The 13914-nt window shown below is 37.2% G+C and overlaps 2 protein-coding genes across 2 annotated transcripts; both read left to right on the top strand.

Moving 5' to 3' along the window:
• Positions 1 to 4511: 4511 nt before the first annotated feature.
• LOC116406827 (extracellular calcium-sensing receptor-like) lies at positions 4512 to 7558 on the top strand. Its single transcript, XM_031891761.1, has 3 exons — positions 4512 to 5102; positions 6500 to 6727; positions 7427 to 7558. Exons 1-3 carry the CDS (start codon positions 4512 to 4514, stop codon positions 7556 to 7558), a joined length of 951 nt encoding a protein of 316 aa, XP_031747621.1.
• A 2634-nt stretch (positions 7559 to 10192) lies between these two features.
• On the top strand, positions 10193 to 11194 carry LOC116406826 (vomeronasal type-2 receptor 26-like). The gene has a single exon (XM_031891760.1). The coding sequence runs from the start codon at positions 10193 to 10195 to the stop codon at positions 11192 to 11194; it is 1002 nt and encodes a 333-aa protein (XP_031747620.1).
• The last annotated feature ends 2720 nt before the right edge of the window (positions 11195 to 13914 follow it).

Raw genomic sequence — 13914 nt, 5'->3', positions numbered from 1 at the left:
CCTGCGGTACCCACTAACAACACTGGTCCAATTAGATAATGTGGTGTAATTCCATTAGTCCTAAATACTCATTATTACTATGTAGGAAATATATAAATACATAAATAGAAACTGTATTTTACAGCACAGAGCAGAACAGTATGTCTGATATCTACTCCACTGAATGCATTTACAGAAAGAGTATTTTCACTATATTAAAGAATCTGTTTTTTCTTTATTTTCCAAACGACAGGCCAATAAACAGAATGGACTTGCCTCTAATTTCCATTACACTTTGCCGTCTGTTGCTAATACTTTTATGGCACAAAGAAGGTGGATGTGAAACATTATTAGAAGGGTGCAGACTGGTTACTGAAGAGGTCAGTGGCTATTCTCTCCCTGGAGATATCACACTGGGAGGCCTCTTTCCTGTTCATGTAGAAGTGACTCATATTGAAAAAACCTATAGGGAAAGTCCCCAACCTCTTCAGTGCAGACGGTATGTCCATTGTTTTCAGTATAATATCTGGTTTAACATATACATATAAATATATAATCCATTATCCATTATCCAATAATCCCAGTATTCAGAAAGCTCTGAATTGCAGGTTATTCATTTTAATGTTTTTATATTATTCTTTTTTCTCTGTATAAGCTGCATTGATCCACATTGGTGGCAAAACAATCATTTTTGGGTTTATTTAACGTTTACTTTTTTTTAGTAGACTTAAGGTATGGTAATCCAAGTTACAGAAAAACCCTCACCCCTGGCACCCAGATAATAGATGCCATTAAACATGTGATGAAATGGAAGATAGAATGGAGCTGGTATAGTAAGTGGGCCTGACATACAGCTGCAGCCCCTTAACTTCATGCCTCCAGATTTATTGTTTATAGTTTTTGAATGATTTGCTTTCTTTTCTACTTTCTTTCTTGCTTTTTTTCCAGCTTTGAAATGGGGGTCACTGACCCCAGCAGCCAAAAACTATTGCTCTGTGAGGCAACAATATTATTATTATTATAATTATTATTATTATTATTAATAATAATAATAATAATAATAGTTACTTTTTATTCTTCATCTTTCTTTTCAGTCCCTCTCCTACTCATATTCCAGCCTCTAATTCAAACCACTGCCTGGTTGCCAAGATAAATCAGACCCTAGCAACCAGATAGCTGCAGAAATTCCAAACTGGAGATCGGCTAAACAAAAAACTAAATAACTAAAAAACCACAAAAAATAAAAATGAGAACAAGTTACTACAGGCACACACAGCGAGGGAACGGTAGGTCCGCCTATAAAACGAGATAACAGGCTACCCCTCTAGCCCACTCTACAAAGTTCCCTTCAATGTCCTCAGTAGTGTCTGGCTCCACCCCCAACGGTGTCACAATCCCACCCCCCAATATCACATGCCTTTCCCCTTACAAACATGCCCCCCGCCCAGCTGGTAGGAAAGAAGCCAGAAAAGTGGCAACGCTATGTACATATGGCACACACACTGCTATCTCTTTTATTTTTCTTTCTTTCATTTTCATCTCATGTGTCTATCTGTCCCTTAGATATTCTGCCTTTTTTCCTTCTCAAACCATTTATGCTGTAGTGTTTGTACTGATGTTCAGCACAGAGCAGTTACAGGAGCTATATACATGCCTGGTTAAATGCCAACCACTCTTTTTGGTTTTCTCTCCTCTTATTGCTCCTTCCTATTATGCCTCCCCTTCTCATGGTCCCTTTATGCTCCACCTAGTTAGCTTCTTTACCTTATATTTTTCTATTTCTCCACAAAATTACTGCTATGAATGCCCATTCCCCTCCGGCTCATTTTCAGTATCCCCCTTTCCTTCCTTCTTCCCCTGGTTACTCCTGTACTTTAACCCTTTCCCCCACAGAAGCCTTTCTGGAAAGGGAGCAGTTAATGTTCTGCCCTAAACTCCCACTATTCTCTTTCCTAAATGGTGGCCATTATTTTCTTTCTTCAGAAGTGAGCTACAATTTTATTGGATCTCTCTGAGTTGTTCTCCAATCAGATTAAAGCTCACTTCTGCTGACAGAAAACCATTCCCACAGCATATCTGTGAGTTATGTGCGATCTTCCACCTCATGACAGGAGCCCAGCAACCAGCTTCTGATAGGGTACAGCAGCTTTGTTTTACAGTGCAACTCTAAACCCTTCATAGAACGTTACTGTGCATGATATATATGAGCATATACATTAAGGACAGTATTCATAGTCATTTGAACGCTTTGTAGTTTTGACAGTTTGTTTTCTTTTGTTTCTAAGTTTTCATATTAGATTTTATCGCTTATTACTCGCAATGGAGTTTGCAATCATGGAAATTAATGCATCAAATGATATTTTACCCAATATAACACTGGGCTTCCACCTCTATGATTCCTGTTATAATGAGTTACGGTCACTAATAGGAGCAACATGGATTTTATCTGGGAGAAAAAATGGAGTGCCAAACTTTCACTGCAACAAGGACCTTATGCCACTGGCTATTGTTGGGGACTTGCCCTCTAAGGCCTCAGAGCCCCTAGCAAGGATCTTGGGATTGTACAGATATCCGCAGGTACATTACCCCTTTGTAGTAATGTTAAAATACTCTCTGTGATTATAATTAGAATAAAAACCACAGGATCATAAATGCTAATACTGAATTATATGCCTCATTTACAGTCACAAGGGTTATTTATAAGTGCAGTCTAGTGTTAAAAGTGCAGTTTCGAGATACAAATTGGAATGTTTTTCCCAGAATTCCAGAGTGAAGTTGTGGCTAATGTGTCACTAATGGCACGCAGCGTTAAAAATGGCATTAGCGCATGATTCTTTTGTCACCGTTTGCTGACAATTACACCAATTACAGGATTCGTTTCAGGCTTCAAATACTTAAAATCATATGAATTTTAGTCACATAAACACGGAAGTTGAACATTTTTCGCTGTGTGCTGCACGCTGTTCTCTTTAAGAATGCAAATTAGGATTCGGTTCGTTATACAATTGAATCTGTTCAGAATGTTTTGAGTTCGGCCATATTAAAAAAAAAGTGGATTCAATGTATTCCAAGTACAAACCCAGGCGGGAGCCCAGGATTTCCCATCATGTTAAGGGTGATTGTAACTGCAGGGTTCCTAGTTGCCAATAGATGCACTTGCACATGATTTACCAGAAGAGACAGAACAGCTGCAGTGGAGCTTTGCCCAATCTGTCCAAGGTTAAAAAAATATATTTAGGAATACTGTCATGGGAAAACATTTTTTTAAAAAAAAAAACATCAGGTAATAGAGCATGAATTCAAATCCATTTTTCAAAAATGCAAACAGATTTTTTTATATTTCATTTTAAAATTTCACATGGGGCTAGCCATTTTCTTCATTTCCCAGGGTGCTACAGTCACATGACTTGTGCTCTGATAAACTTCAGTCTTTACTTTACTTTACACTTTACTGCTGAGCTGCAAGTTGGAGTGATATCCCCCTCTCCCAGCAGCCGATCAGCAGAACAATGGGAAGGGAGCAAGATAGCAGCTCCCAGTAGGTATCAGAATAGCACTCAATAGTAAGAAATCCAAGTCCGGTTTGGGACTCCTCCAGTTACATGGGAATAAGAGAAACAATAGGTTACCTGAAAGCAGTTCTAATGTGTAGCGCTGGCTCCTTCTGAAAACTCAGACTCAGACACAGTGCAAAGAGATGGTGCCTACTCACCAATATTACAGTTCTTATAGGAATACAATTTTAAATAGTAGAGTGAATCATTTGCTACAGTATGTTAACAGTAGAAATAAAAGTATTTAGAAATAAAAGTATACCATAAAAATCATGACAGTATCCCTTTAAGAAATAAAGGGGTTATGTAATAAAAGGTGCAATGTTTTCTACAGATCTAGTCACTTATTGCAACCAGTCAGCAGGTACCATTGACATTAACATCTCTTTAATGTCAAATGTCTTATTGGTTGCTAAGAGTTACTGCACCTGGGCAAAAATTGTCTTTTATTGCATTACCCAGATTAGTTGATTTAGAAAAAATATCTTATTGCTAACAAGGAGTCCTTTTGGAACTTTGTTCCTCCACTAGAGGCATTGTTGGCAAAACCTTTCTCTGGATTAGCAGTGATGGGTGTTCCCTTTAGGGGTAAAAATGGAAAGGCAAGTGTCTTTTTTAGCTCAATACAAGTATAATTATGTAACCAATGCAGTAGTATCAGATATGTAAGTATGCACAGAATGATAGAGTTGAGCTATATTTGTTCTTACTGTTATTTTTCAACAGATTAGCTATGCTTCTGGGCTGCCTTTGTTGAGCAATAAAATTCATTTCCCATCCTTCTTCAGGACAATACATAATGGTGCCTATGAATTGTTTGGCATTGCCCAGTTGGTTAAGTACTTCAACTGGACATGGGTGGGTGTTATATACTCAAACAATGAAATGAGGATATTGGGTGCTCAAATTGTAACTAGATAAATAGAGAAGAATGGTGGATGCATTGCATTTGAAGAGACACTTCCTATAATCAGCTCCATGGAGTCTGTCTACCGTATCATTGGTCTTGTCAAGAGATCCAGAGCAACAGTGATCATTTTATTCTGTTCCATAGAAAACATTGTCCCTTTAATGGAACAGGCTTCTTTTCACAATATCACTGACAAAGTGTGGGTGGGAACCTCAGGCTGGTCTATTACTTCTAATTTCCCTAGGACTGACATTTTAACAACCTTAAATGGGAGCCTTGCATTAGCGGCTCAAAAGGGGAAAATTCCAGGCTTTAAGGAGTTTCTTTATAGCATCCATCCTTCCAGATTCCCAGATGATCCTTACATGAAGTCATTTTGGGAGAATGTTTTTCACTGTATTTGGCCAGGAAATGATACAGTCAATAATACATCTCCAGCACTGCTTAAAGAAGACATTGTTTGGTGCACAGGAGAGGAGAGACTGGACAGTATTGATCCCAATATATATGATGTCTATAACTTTATATATTCATATAGAACACATAATGCAGTCTTTGCAGTAGCTCATGCTTTGCACCAGATGAAGAACTGTGTCCCAGGGAAAGGGCCTTTCAAGAATGGATCTTGTGCTGATATTTATAACCACCGGCCTTGGCAGGTACTGTATATAATGCACAGATTAAGTTGTGTGAGGGAGCGGCATTCATTCATTTCATAGAAATGTTTCATTAAAGCCAGTGCTGAAAAAGCCCCTGTATATATTGTTACAGGATATTATGACTTCATTAGATGTTCCTTTATTCTCTTCCTTCAAGTTATGTGTAGTGGAACTGTTCTTCTGCTATTTATGTGCAAATATCTAGAAAATGAATTCAATATAATGTAATTATGAAGTCGCTTATATGGAACTCTATGGGGGACATTTACTAATCCACGAACGGCCGAAAGCATCCAAATGCGTTTTTTTCCGCAATGATCAGTATTTTTGCGACTTTTTCGGCGCTGTCGCGACTTTTTCGTATATTTTCTGCGACTTTTTCGTCGCTGTCGCGGAAAAAATTGGATTGTTTTTTCTGCCATTTTCAATTACTCAATACGAAAAAATCACGACGGCGACGAAATAGTTGCGCAAAATACGAAAAAGTTGCGGCGGCGACGAAAAGACGCCAACGTTTTCGTTTCCAATCCAAATTTTTCCCATTCGGGATTCGGATTTGTGGATTAGTGAATGTGCCCCTATGTGTTGGGTATTTTTAAGTTATCTATCCCCATAAAACTGTTGCATGTACGAGATATGTTGGATATCATTGCTTTATAAATAAAGATATGCATACATACATACATACATATCAAGAAGGTGGAGATGTTTAAATAGCAGTGCACAGTGGGTAAAAAAACTAGAGTTGCTGAACAAAAAGTTAATTAATAAACCACAAATAATTAAAAAAGCAGACCAACTGTAAATTGTCTGAGAATATTATTATTAATATTAGGAACAGTTTTATCTGGTATTCGAGTCAGCTGTAACGTAATAGTCCCATTAGCCTAATTATTTTGTTACCATTAGCCAACCTGAAATAAGTCTTTATATTCCTCATTGTTACATCTTCCAGATTTCATTGTTACTCACCTGTTAACAAAGGTTTTGTTTTGTTTTATAAATTTGAAGCGTTTTTAGATGTTACCATAGTATAAGTCTATATCTTCAGAATTTTTTCCTAATCTCATTATCTAATACTTAATTTACTTGTGATAAATCATGAGATAACCATGATCTTGAATTTCACTGAGCTGCCCTGTGGATGGGACAGGTGGTGAATAAGCCAAAAATTATCTTTTCCCTTTTTGGGGACGACTCCTGGGAAGTGGGACACTGAGGTTTGTAAATCTTGCAGACACACAAAGTTATCACTTTGGCACTGCAAAAAAAGAGCAAACAAATATAAGTGGGTTTGAGCTTCCTTTAATGCAACTTTCTCTCTGCAATGATTCTGTATTCCAGCATTCTTACTCTTTGAAAATGAACTATGCAAATAGTGCCATCTTTTCTCCTAGCTGCTTCATTACCTCAGAAAGGTAGACTTCAACAACACAGCAGGAGAAAGAATATATTTTGATGAGAATGGGGATGTCCCTCAGTCTGTGGAGATTTTGAACTGGCAGCTGTTCCCTAATGGAAGTAATCAGTATGTCTCTATTGGTAGTTTTGATTTCGGCTCTCTAAATGGCGAGGGGCTCAGTATTCAGCTAAACAAGATTTTATGGAATGGAGGACACAGCCAAGTAAGTTTTATTGCACTTTGGTAAATCATGCAAGTGACATCAAAGGGTTGCCAATATTATCATTATGGGATGGCAGTGTTTGCTGCATCAAAAACCTTTTAGCATGAAATCTACTAGGTAAAGGTCAGATGTGTAGTTAGGCAACAGCAAAGGAAATAGAGAACTATGTTAGCAAATAATGAGTTAAAGACGACCCATTTATCAACATTCTCATTTTAGTAGTTTAAGTGGTTTCTGAAACCACAAAAAAATATTTTTCACTAAATCCACGAATTTCAAGTAATTTCTCAACAGCCTTTTCTAAAAAGTAAAACCAAAAAAAAGTAGATGAAATGCAAAAACCTTGAAATCCTCCTTTTTCTAAGAATTTTCTTGTGCTTACAAATGATAAAATTCAGAGAAAATTGACTTCCACAGCTTTTAAATTTTGAATTAGTTTTTGTTGTGTTTTTTTACATTTAGTAAATAACACATTTCTTAATGGTTTAGAATAATTTGTACAATCCATGATTTTTAGTGCTAAAAAATACAATTTGAGGAAATGAAAAAATGACAACAGTTAGTAAATTTAGTAAATAGGCCCCTTAGTGCTGGCAAAGAGCAGTGTTTTCATTTACTTTGTATTTACCATTTATTTATCAGTTAGAAATGAATCATACCCAGGCTGTCAAATACATAATTATTATAATTTCTTCATAGGTCCCGAGTTCGGTTTGCAGTGATCCATGCCCCAAAGGCTACAGAAGAGCTGCACTTCAAGGGCAGAAGATCTGCTGCTTTGATTGCCTGCCATGTTCTGAAGGAGAGATTCTCAACCCAAACGGTTTGTAACATTAGCATTTAGTTATTGGGTAATAGATATTAAGGTTGAGAAAAAAAATTTACAGTTCAATCGATTCTTATTTAATCTAAATACTACCATTCTGCTTCTGTCTAAATAAACAGAACAGGGTGCCTTACTAATGATGGCCTCAGTGGCACATTCATTTCCTTCATTTTAACTGGTAGAGGTATGGGACCCATTATCCAGAATGCTCGGGACATGGGGTTTTCCTGATCTTTCCATAATTCAGATCTCCTACCTTAAGTCTGCTAATAAAATAATTTAAACAGTATTAATAGAGATGTAGCAAACTGTTCGCCGGCGAACTAATTCGCACGAAAATCGGGTGTTCGCAAGTTTGCGAACTTTTAGCGATGTTCGCAATTTTGGGTTCGCCTTAGCTGGAGCCAAATTTTGACCTCTCACCACAGAGCCAGCAGATACATGGCAGCCAATCAGGCAGCTCTCCCTCCTGGACCACCCCCAGACCACTCCCTTCCATATATAAACTGAAGCCCAGCAGCCATTTTACATTCTGCCTGTGTGTGCTTGTTGAGTTAGCATAGGGAGAGAGCTGTGCAGGGATTTGAGGGAGAGTTTAGGTAGCTTTGCTGACTAGTAATCTACTTTCTACTGCTCTGTATGTAGCTGCTGGGGACAGCTGTCCTGCTGATTTCATCTGCTGTAACCCAATAGTCCTTGTAAAAGCAGTTTATTACACAAGTTTAGAAATGTAGTGTGATTTCTGCCCTTTACAGCACAAAACGCAACGCTGTGTCAACAACGTATTTTTCAGATAAATTTTTGCCCTTGACCCCCCTCCTGCATGCCACTGTCCAGGTCGTGGCACCCTTTAAACAACTTTAAAATCAGTTTTCTGGCCAGAAATGGCTTTTCTAGATTTTAAAGTTCGCCTTCCCATTGAAGTCTATGGGGTTCGCAAAGCTTTTTTTGTAAGGTTCGCTACATCTCTAGTAATTAAACCCAACAGGATTGTTTGGCTCCAATAAGGATGAATTGTATCTTAGTTGGGATCAAGTACAGGTACTGTTTTATTATTACAGAGAAAAGGGAATCATTTAACCATGAAATAAACCCAATAGGGCTGTTCTGCCCCCAATAAGGGGTAATTATATCTTAGTTGGGATCAAGTACAGGTACTGTTTTATTATTACAGAGAAAAGGGAATCATTTAACCATGAAATAAACCCAATAGGGCTGTTCTGCCCCAATAAGGGGTAATTATATCTTAGTTGGGATCAAGTACAGGTACTGTTTTATTATTACAGAGAAAAGGGAATCATTTAACCATTAAATAAATCCAATAGGGCTGTTCTGCCCCAATAAGGGGTAATTATATCTTAGTTGGGATCAAGTACAGGTACTGTTTTATTATTACAGACAAAAGGGAATCATTTAACCATTAAATAAACCCAATAGGGCTGTTCTGCACCCAATAAGGGGTAATTATATCTTAGTTGGGATCAAGTACAAGGTACTGTTTTATTATTACAGACAAAAGGGAATCTTTTTTAAAAATGTGAATTATTTGATTAAAATGAAATCTATAGGAGATTGCCTTTCCCTAGTTCGAACCTTTCTGGATAATGGGTTTCCAGATAAGGGGTCCGATACCTGTAATAGTTTGACATTAAAATTTATTTTAATAAAAACCTTCAATCTATGTTTAAATACATATAATACAGATGCCATTACCACCTATGTTGACTGTAATACTTTATTAAGGAGCTGTATCACTCGATGGTCCAAATGTGTTATGTGGTACTGTTATTTACCACTGCAGGGATACATTGCCATACATATTCCTAGGTACAACATGACTTCAGTTACACCTGCTTTGTACTTGGTACCAATGTCAGACCCTGAAACTTAACGATAAACAAACATACTGCAAATAAACAGATGCAGATTCAAAGCGTGTCTTTAAGTACTTCTAGAGGCAGCATGTAGTCACTGTTGTGTGTAGGCTTAACTCACACACACTCTAAAGCTGGCCATACACGTGACGATCTGACGATGTTGCATGTCCATCGGTCGCACAAAACATCGTCAGATCCGCCACACACCGTCAGGGCTGAAACAGCAGATAAGGAGGTAGAAACAATAGGATTTCTTCCTCCTTCTGCCGATTCAGCCCTGAAGGGAGATTTTGGTCAGGCGCCTTCTATGGCGCCCGATCAAAATTTTCTAACCTGGCCGATCGGCGAGTCGTCCGATATCAGCAGCAGCATATCGGTCGACTCGCTGACATGCCATACACGCACCGAATATTGTACGAAATGAGGCTTCGTACGATAGTATCGGTGCGTGTATGGCCAGCTTAATGCAGATTTAAGTCACATTATAGGTAGTGCCAAAAGTTCAAACAAAGTCATTAGCACATGCAATATTTGAAGCACCCAATTGAATACTTTTAGACACTTTTAGACACATCTGATCAGTGTTGCAATTTTCAGTCACATATGTGTAGTGCAAAATCCATTGTCCTTATACTTATTGCACACGCTGTGATTCAGATTGAAATTGTGTACATATGGTGCAGAATCCAACCAATATTTAGCATTCCCATCCACAGTGGCATCCAATTTGTTCACACCAAGTTTGTGTAGGGAAAGGCCTTTATGCCACAGAATGAAGGGGCCCACCTCCTGGGGAATTCGTACTGTGCCTTCTTCTCTCTGTATAACATTGTTTCTGTTATTCTAGATGATAGTGAATGTCTCAAGTGCCCAGAAGACAAATGGCCTGATAGCAGAAAAGAAGAGTGTCTACCAAAGCCCATTAAGTTCCTTTCTTATGAAGAGACATTGGGCTCCACTTTAGCTTGTATTTCAGTCTTGTTTTGTCTCCTCACTTTGTCAGTGTTCTGCCTGTTTATAATCAAAAGAAAGACTCCTATAGTGAAGGCAAATAATAGAGATCTCAGTTACCTACTTCTCATCTCCCTCATGTTTGGCTTCATGTGTTCCTTGGCATTCATTGGCAGACCCAACCAGATAATGTGCATGATACGCCAGGTCATGTTTGCTGTCATTTTTTCACTTTGTGTTTCTACCATACTAGCAAAGACTATCACTGTCGTAATGATATTTAGTGCTACAAATCCAGACAGTAAACTAAAGAAACTAGTGGGACTAAGAATACCCATTTATATTGTCCCAGTGTGTACCATGGTTCAGGTAATTCTATGCATAGTTTGGCTGACCACAGACGCTCCATTTGCAGAGTACAATATGGCAGCAGAAATAGGAATAATAGTGATTGAGTGCAATGAAGGGTCCAGGGTGTTATTTGCTTCTGTCTTGGGGTACATGGGTCTCTTAGCTTCCATTAGTTTATTTGTTGCCTTTCTGGCTAGGAAGCTCCCTGACACATTTAATGAGACCAAGTTCATTACATTCAGTATGTTGGTATTTGCCAGTGTTTGGGTGACATTTATACCTGCTTATCTCAGTACCAAGGGGAAACAGACAGTGGCAGTGGAAATCTTTGCTATTCTCTCTTCAAGTGCTGGGTGTCTTTTATGCATCTTTTCCCCAAAATGTTATTCAATATTACTGCACCCAGAAATGAACAGCAGACAGTACATCACAGGGAGAAATGCTAGAAACCGAGGAAAATGATTTTGACTATGGGCAGCTTAACTCATTTGCATTTTATTATAATTACACATATAACTTGATACCCACATATTTAAAAATGTTACAGATAAAACATTAATATTTATACTTTTTGTTATATATGAGCATAGCTGCCATCATAGTCAGTTTAAATTTTAAAAGCAATCATCTATGACCCTGTTTAGAACTCTTCTGCTTTTAAGTTTTCTCATGTTTCATCCTTGGAATGTACCATGTATCTGAAACATAAGCATAGTGAAGTTTGGAGAGTAATCTTAAAGAATATTATGTCTTGTCTATGGCATGTTTTGCAGAAAACAGAATACACTGGGGTAGAGTAATAATATTTTAAACCAATCATTGGTCTGTTATTTTTTTAATTCTGCAGTCTATGATAAAATTAAAAAGTATATACAGGTATGGACCCATGCTTAGGACCTGGTGTTTGGAAGAAAATAAACCCAATATAATTGTTTTGTCTCCAATAAGGATTCATTCTAGCTTAGTTGGGATCGTGTACAAGGTACTGTTTTATTATTACAAAGAAAAAGGAAACTCATTTTGAAACCTTCAATTATTTGATTTAAATTGAATGGGAGATAGCGCAAAAATTATCAGACAGATTTACGATAAATAATGGAACCAGACAAGGATGCCCTCTATCACCATTACTTTTTGTTTTAACTATTGAAACACTCTTAATTTCTATCAGACAAAACCCTAATATTAAAGGATTAAAAATATCCAACATGGATCATAAGGTCTCAGCATTCGCAGATGATCTTTTATTTTATATAACTCAACCCCATACCACTCTACCAAACCTAATGAAACAAATAAATACTTTTAGCCACTTATCTAACTTTAAATCGCCATTTTAAATCGCCATTTTCGCATGCGGTATTTCTCGCGCTAGTTTTACCGCATGCTATAATTTCCGCGCTGAAAAGAATACAATTGCATGATTCACTATAACTTTTGCGCGCTAAATATCGCATTCGGCTATGCGCAAATTAACTCCTACTACAGGCAGGCGAAAAATTATAGAAAAGTACAGTAAATGATTTTTTTGCAATAAAATATGGACTTACAGTGTTATTTATTCAAGTATGTGTCTTTTTACTCAATTTTACTCAAAATTAACACCTACTACAGGCAGGCAATAATTATAGAAAAGTACAGTAAATTAGTTTTTTGCAATAAAATATGGACTTTGCAGTGCTATTTATTGAAGTCTGTGTTTCCCCTAGAGTGACGCAGCCGCCAATTTGCAGCGAAATGTTCATTTTTAATACAGTGTTTTTCCGCAAGTATTGGCGTGTATGGCTAACATGGTGTGCGTTCATTTGCGCGACTATTTATATTTGGCTACAAGTGATGAAATGTTTCGCCAGGCATGGATTTGCAGCAAATTTTTGGACGTGCATTGAATTTTTTCGCGGCGGATTTTTTCATGCGTTTCGCAAAACAATCCGCCAATGGCAAAACGCATGGAAAAATTTGCCAAGCAAAAATTCAACGCACATCCAAAAATTTATACAAGTGTCAAAAAATAATAGTCACGGGCAACAATTTTTTTGCCCGCACAACATTTTTGCCGTTTCATGGATCTTTCGAAAGATTTGCTAATTTTTCACTAAAGAAACCAGAACACATTTGCTCATCACTAGTGGCTACTATTTATAAGCATATACTATTTATATGATAACATTTATATGCTACCATTTATATGCGGCTAAAATTTATTTACACCATTTATATGTGGCGACATATACACATTTTTATACACTATTTCTATGCTACCATTCATATGCGGCGACTATTCGCGTGCGTAATTTAGCGCATGTACCGGCAAATACCGCATTGAAATAGTCTTCGCGAGTTAAATAACGCATGCAATATCGAGCGTAAAAAAGCGCAAGTATGCTTATAGTGAATCGTGTGAAAAATCGCCAAAATTAAGACGCGGTAAAATTTATAGCGCACGCTAAAAATAGCGCACATTTTATCGCACTTTAGTGAATCAGGCCCTATATGTTCTCCAAAATATGCCAATAGATATCCCAAAAATTTTCTTTACCAAAGTTAAAACGAAAATTTCTCAGTTTATTTGGAAAAACACTAAACCTAGAATATCATATGAAACATTAACAAGAACAAAAGATTTGGGCGGTCTAGGTCTCCCATGTATAGAATCTTACTATAACGCATCACAACTATCTAGAATAATCCTATGGAACAATGCAAGTCAGATATCTCCAAGTACCAATGCAGAAAAAGGAGACAACATTAAGTCTTTATCCACTTTGATATGGAACAAAAATGTACAAACTACAAAAGTCAACAAAACAGAATTAACAGTATACCCAACTATAAAATGTTGGCATAAATTAAATAAGGAGTATGACCTCTCTCCCTATCCATCTCTATTAATACCCTTAAGGAACAACCCAGAATTTCAACCGGGCATAGAAAATGAAACACTTTAGATTTGGTCAGAAAACAAAACCAAGCCAATTAGAATAAAAGACTTCATAGAAAACAAAGCAATACTTTCATTAGAAAAAATAAACAACAAACTGGGAGTAAACACCAACTCCCAAATTATATATGAACAAATAACAAAATATATTAATTCCCTACAAATAGAAAACAAACAGAGAGAACTTACCTGGTTAGAAGACATAATTGAGTGAAGATCCCAAATAACTAGAAGTCTATCA

The sequence above is a fragment of the Xenopus tropicalis genome, chromosome 8 (genome assembly GCF_000004195.4).
Source record: "Xenopus tropicalis strain Nigerian chromosome 8, UCB_Xtro_10.0, whole genome shotgun sequence".
NCBI classification, from domain to species: domain Eukaryota; kingdom Metazoa; phylum Chordata; class Amphibia; order Anura; family Pipidae; genus Xenopus; species Xenopus tropicalis.
Note: the sequence above shows the minus strand (reverse complement) of the source record. Positions and strands in the feature narration are given on the sequence as shown.